At 36.4% G+C, this 579-nt stretch overlaps 1 protein-coding gene across 1 annotated transcript; it reads right to left on the bottom strand.

Moving 5' to 3' along the window:
* Positions 1 to 5: 5 nt before the first annotated feature.
* LOC132061907 (proteasome subunit beta type-2-A-like) lies at positions 6 to 379 on the bottom strand (the record flags this gene model as incomplete). Its single annotated transcript, XM_059454587.1, has 2 exons — positions 182 to 379; positions 6 to 90 (listed from the first exon to the last, which is right to left on the bottom strand). Coding segments are annotated over exons 1-2 (243 nt in total), but the record flags the coding sequence as incomplete, so codon positions are not given.
* Between the last annotated feature and the right edge of the window lie 200 nt (positions 380 to 579).

Here is a 579-nt window from a genome sequence, read left to right as displayed (position 1 = left end):
AAATTAGCCGCAGCAGCAGTAGTCAACGGGATACCATTACGAAACTGATACAACGCCACATTTTTCTGCACATACTCCGTAAACTGAGCTCTGTATAAATCAATTCACCCAAAGACAATTTAAAAAAAAAAAAACTCAAGATAAATAATATAAGTAGAGAGAAATGGAAGTCGATGAGTACCTGTCACCAGGTTCACCACTAGCGCCCATAAGTTTGTGAGAATCAAGAAGCATGATTTTGTCTTCATTGGATTTGTGAACAAGTATACTGTGTACCGCTGATGAGTCTGCCACTACCAAAGCGAAACCATTGCCCACCATTCCAAACACACACTCCATCTTCTTCTTCTACAAACTTCCAATAGATCTTCTTAGACACAGATTTTTACTGATCTGAGTTTTGGTTTGGTTTAGAAATATGAGAGCTTTCAAGGGCCGTCTTGGAGAACAAGTTGAGTCTTCCTTTTTTCTTTTAAGTTAATTGCAGTTTACTCCACGTATTTCGTTATAACTTCCATTGTTAAATATTTCCTTATGTAATATACCGTAATTGTAAAAGAAAAGTAAAATCACGTTAGT

This window comes from Lycium ferocissimum, chromosome 1, assembly GCF_029784015.1.
Source record: "Lycium ferocissimum isolate CSIRO_LF1 chromosome 1, AGI_CSIRO_Lferr_CH_V1, whole genome shotgun sequence".
Taxonomy (NCBI): domain Eukaryota; kingdom Viridiplantae; phylum Streptophyta; class Magnoliopsida; order Solanales; family Solanaceae; genus Lycium; species Lycium ferocissimum.
The sequence above is the reverse complement of the archived record's forward strand: the minus strand, read 5'-3'. Positions and strand labels throughout refer to the sequence as shown.